Source organism: Echinops telfairi, unplaced genomic scaffold (genome assembly GCF_000313985.2).
Source record: "Echinops telfairi isolate 266 unplaced genomic scaffold, ASM31398v2 ScPeMD7_7465;HRSCAF=8503, whole genome shotgun sequence".
NCBI classification, from domain to species: Eukaryota; Metazoa; Chordata; class Mammalia; order Afrosoricida; family Tenrecidae; genus Echinops; species Echinops telfairi.
Genome location: NW_022111365.1, coordinates 6,650,533 through 6,652,170, shown reverse-complemented (window position 1 = coordinate 6,652,170; position 1,638 = coordinate 6,650,533). Strand labels below are relative to the sequence as shown.

At 36.1% G+C, this 1,638-nt stretch overlaps 1 protein-coding gene across 1 annotated transcript in view; it reads right to left on the bottom strand.

Moving 5' to 3' along the window:
- The window catches only part of TMEM218 (transmembrane protein 218), a 13,099-nt gene that overhangs the window by 2,619 nt on the left and 8,842 nt on the right, over positions 1-1,638 (bottom strand). Inside the window, exon 2 of the mRNA XM_004714154.2 lies at positions 152-254. Within this exon, the coding sequence (XP_004714211.1) occupies positions 152-254 (103 nt within the window). The remainder of the gene's footprint in view (positions 1-151; positions 255-1,638) is intronic.

Genomic DNA, 1,638 nt, shown 5'->3' with positions numbered 1-1,638 from the left:
TGATAACAGTGGGTTTGGATTTGGTTTGGGGTTTTCTCGGCCATTGTTTTAATTTTATGGTTCTAGCACATTTCAGTCAATCTCCTATCAGAAACTACTGTTGGGCAAGGCAGCAACAAAGCAGTAGGCAAAATTAAACCCACAGTTTTACCTTAACTTCCACATCTGGGATTGGAAATTCAGTGGCTCGAGGGAAAAGCAACAACACCGATGTGATGACCACAGCACCAAGGAATACAAAAATAATGGAGAACCTGGGATCAAGAAGAGAAAGTATTAAAGGAGGGACAGAGTTCCCTTTTATATCAATTAAAGTTTGGCCAATATTCTGCATTTCAGCCCTTTACCAATGACCAGAAACCCAGGGTCCATTCTTCATTATGAACTTACACACACTTTTCCTTCCATCCCCAAACCCTTCCTATACACAGCTACCTACAGGATGCATTGATATGTAACAGAGTAATCCTAAATATTTGAAAAGGAGACCAACACTCATTTACCAGTTTACTGTACTATGGTGGTTTATGTGTTGCCGTAATGTTAGAAGGTATGCCACTGGTGTTACAAATGCCAGCAGGCTCACCATGGTGAACAAGTTTCAGTGGAACTTCCAGACTATGACAGACTAGGGAGATGGACATGGCTCATGGAATCTTATTTCTTATAAAACTGGCCCATGAAATCTTATTAAAAGCAACACAATATTGTCTGATATAGTACCGGGAGATTAGCCCGTCAGGTTTGAAAGCACTCAAAATACAATTGGCAAAAATATAATTGGCTCTCTTCTCTAATAGCATTGGCCTTAATGACACAGATGGAGTAAAATTTACAGGACCTTCATTTTCTGAGGGGGCATGGCTCAAATGAGAAGAAGCTATAAACATCTTCTAATAACTGAACATGGAATGTAAGAAATAGAAATCTAGGAAAATTGGAAGTCAACAAAAGTAAAGGTTGGTATCACGTCTCAAATGGATTAGTATTGATCATTTTGAATTAGACATTCATATGCTCAACTACATTGGAATGACAAATTGAAAAGGAATGATATCAATTGTCAAAAAGAACATTTCAATCTTTGTCCTGAAGTGCAATACTGTCAGTGATAAGGCAATACCTATATACCTTCAAGAAAGACAAGCCAGTCAACTATTATTCAAATTTATAAACCAACAATGAATGCCAAAGATGAAGAACTTGAACATTTTCACCAACATTTCCAGTTTGAAACTGATGTAGCATGCAATCAAGAAATAGTTGCAATCACTAACGATTAGAATGCAGAAGTCTGAATCACAGATGAAAGGCCAGTATCCGGTGATAGAAACCAAGAACACATGATATAACAGTCTAAATAGAATTTCATTTTACTACTTTTTAAACATGAGAGAATTTGAAAACCCAATAACATTAATTTTTAAATGAATGTCTTTTTCAAAATCTTTTTTCAATAAATCAATGACTATACACAATCACCCTTGCTCGATGGAATACACAAGAATTAAATCAACTACATCTGTGGAAAGAGACAATAAAGAAGAGCAATATCATCAGTTAGAACAAAGCTAGGGGTGATGTGGAACAAATCATTAATTGCTCATATGCACGTTTAAGTTGAAGCTGAAAAAAATC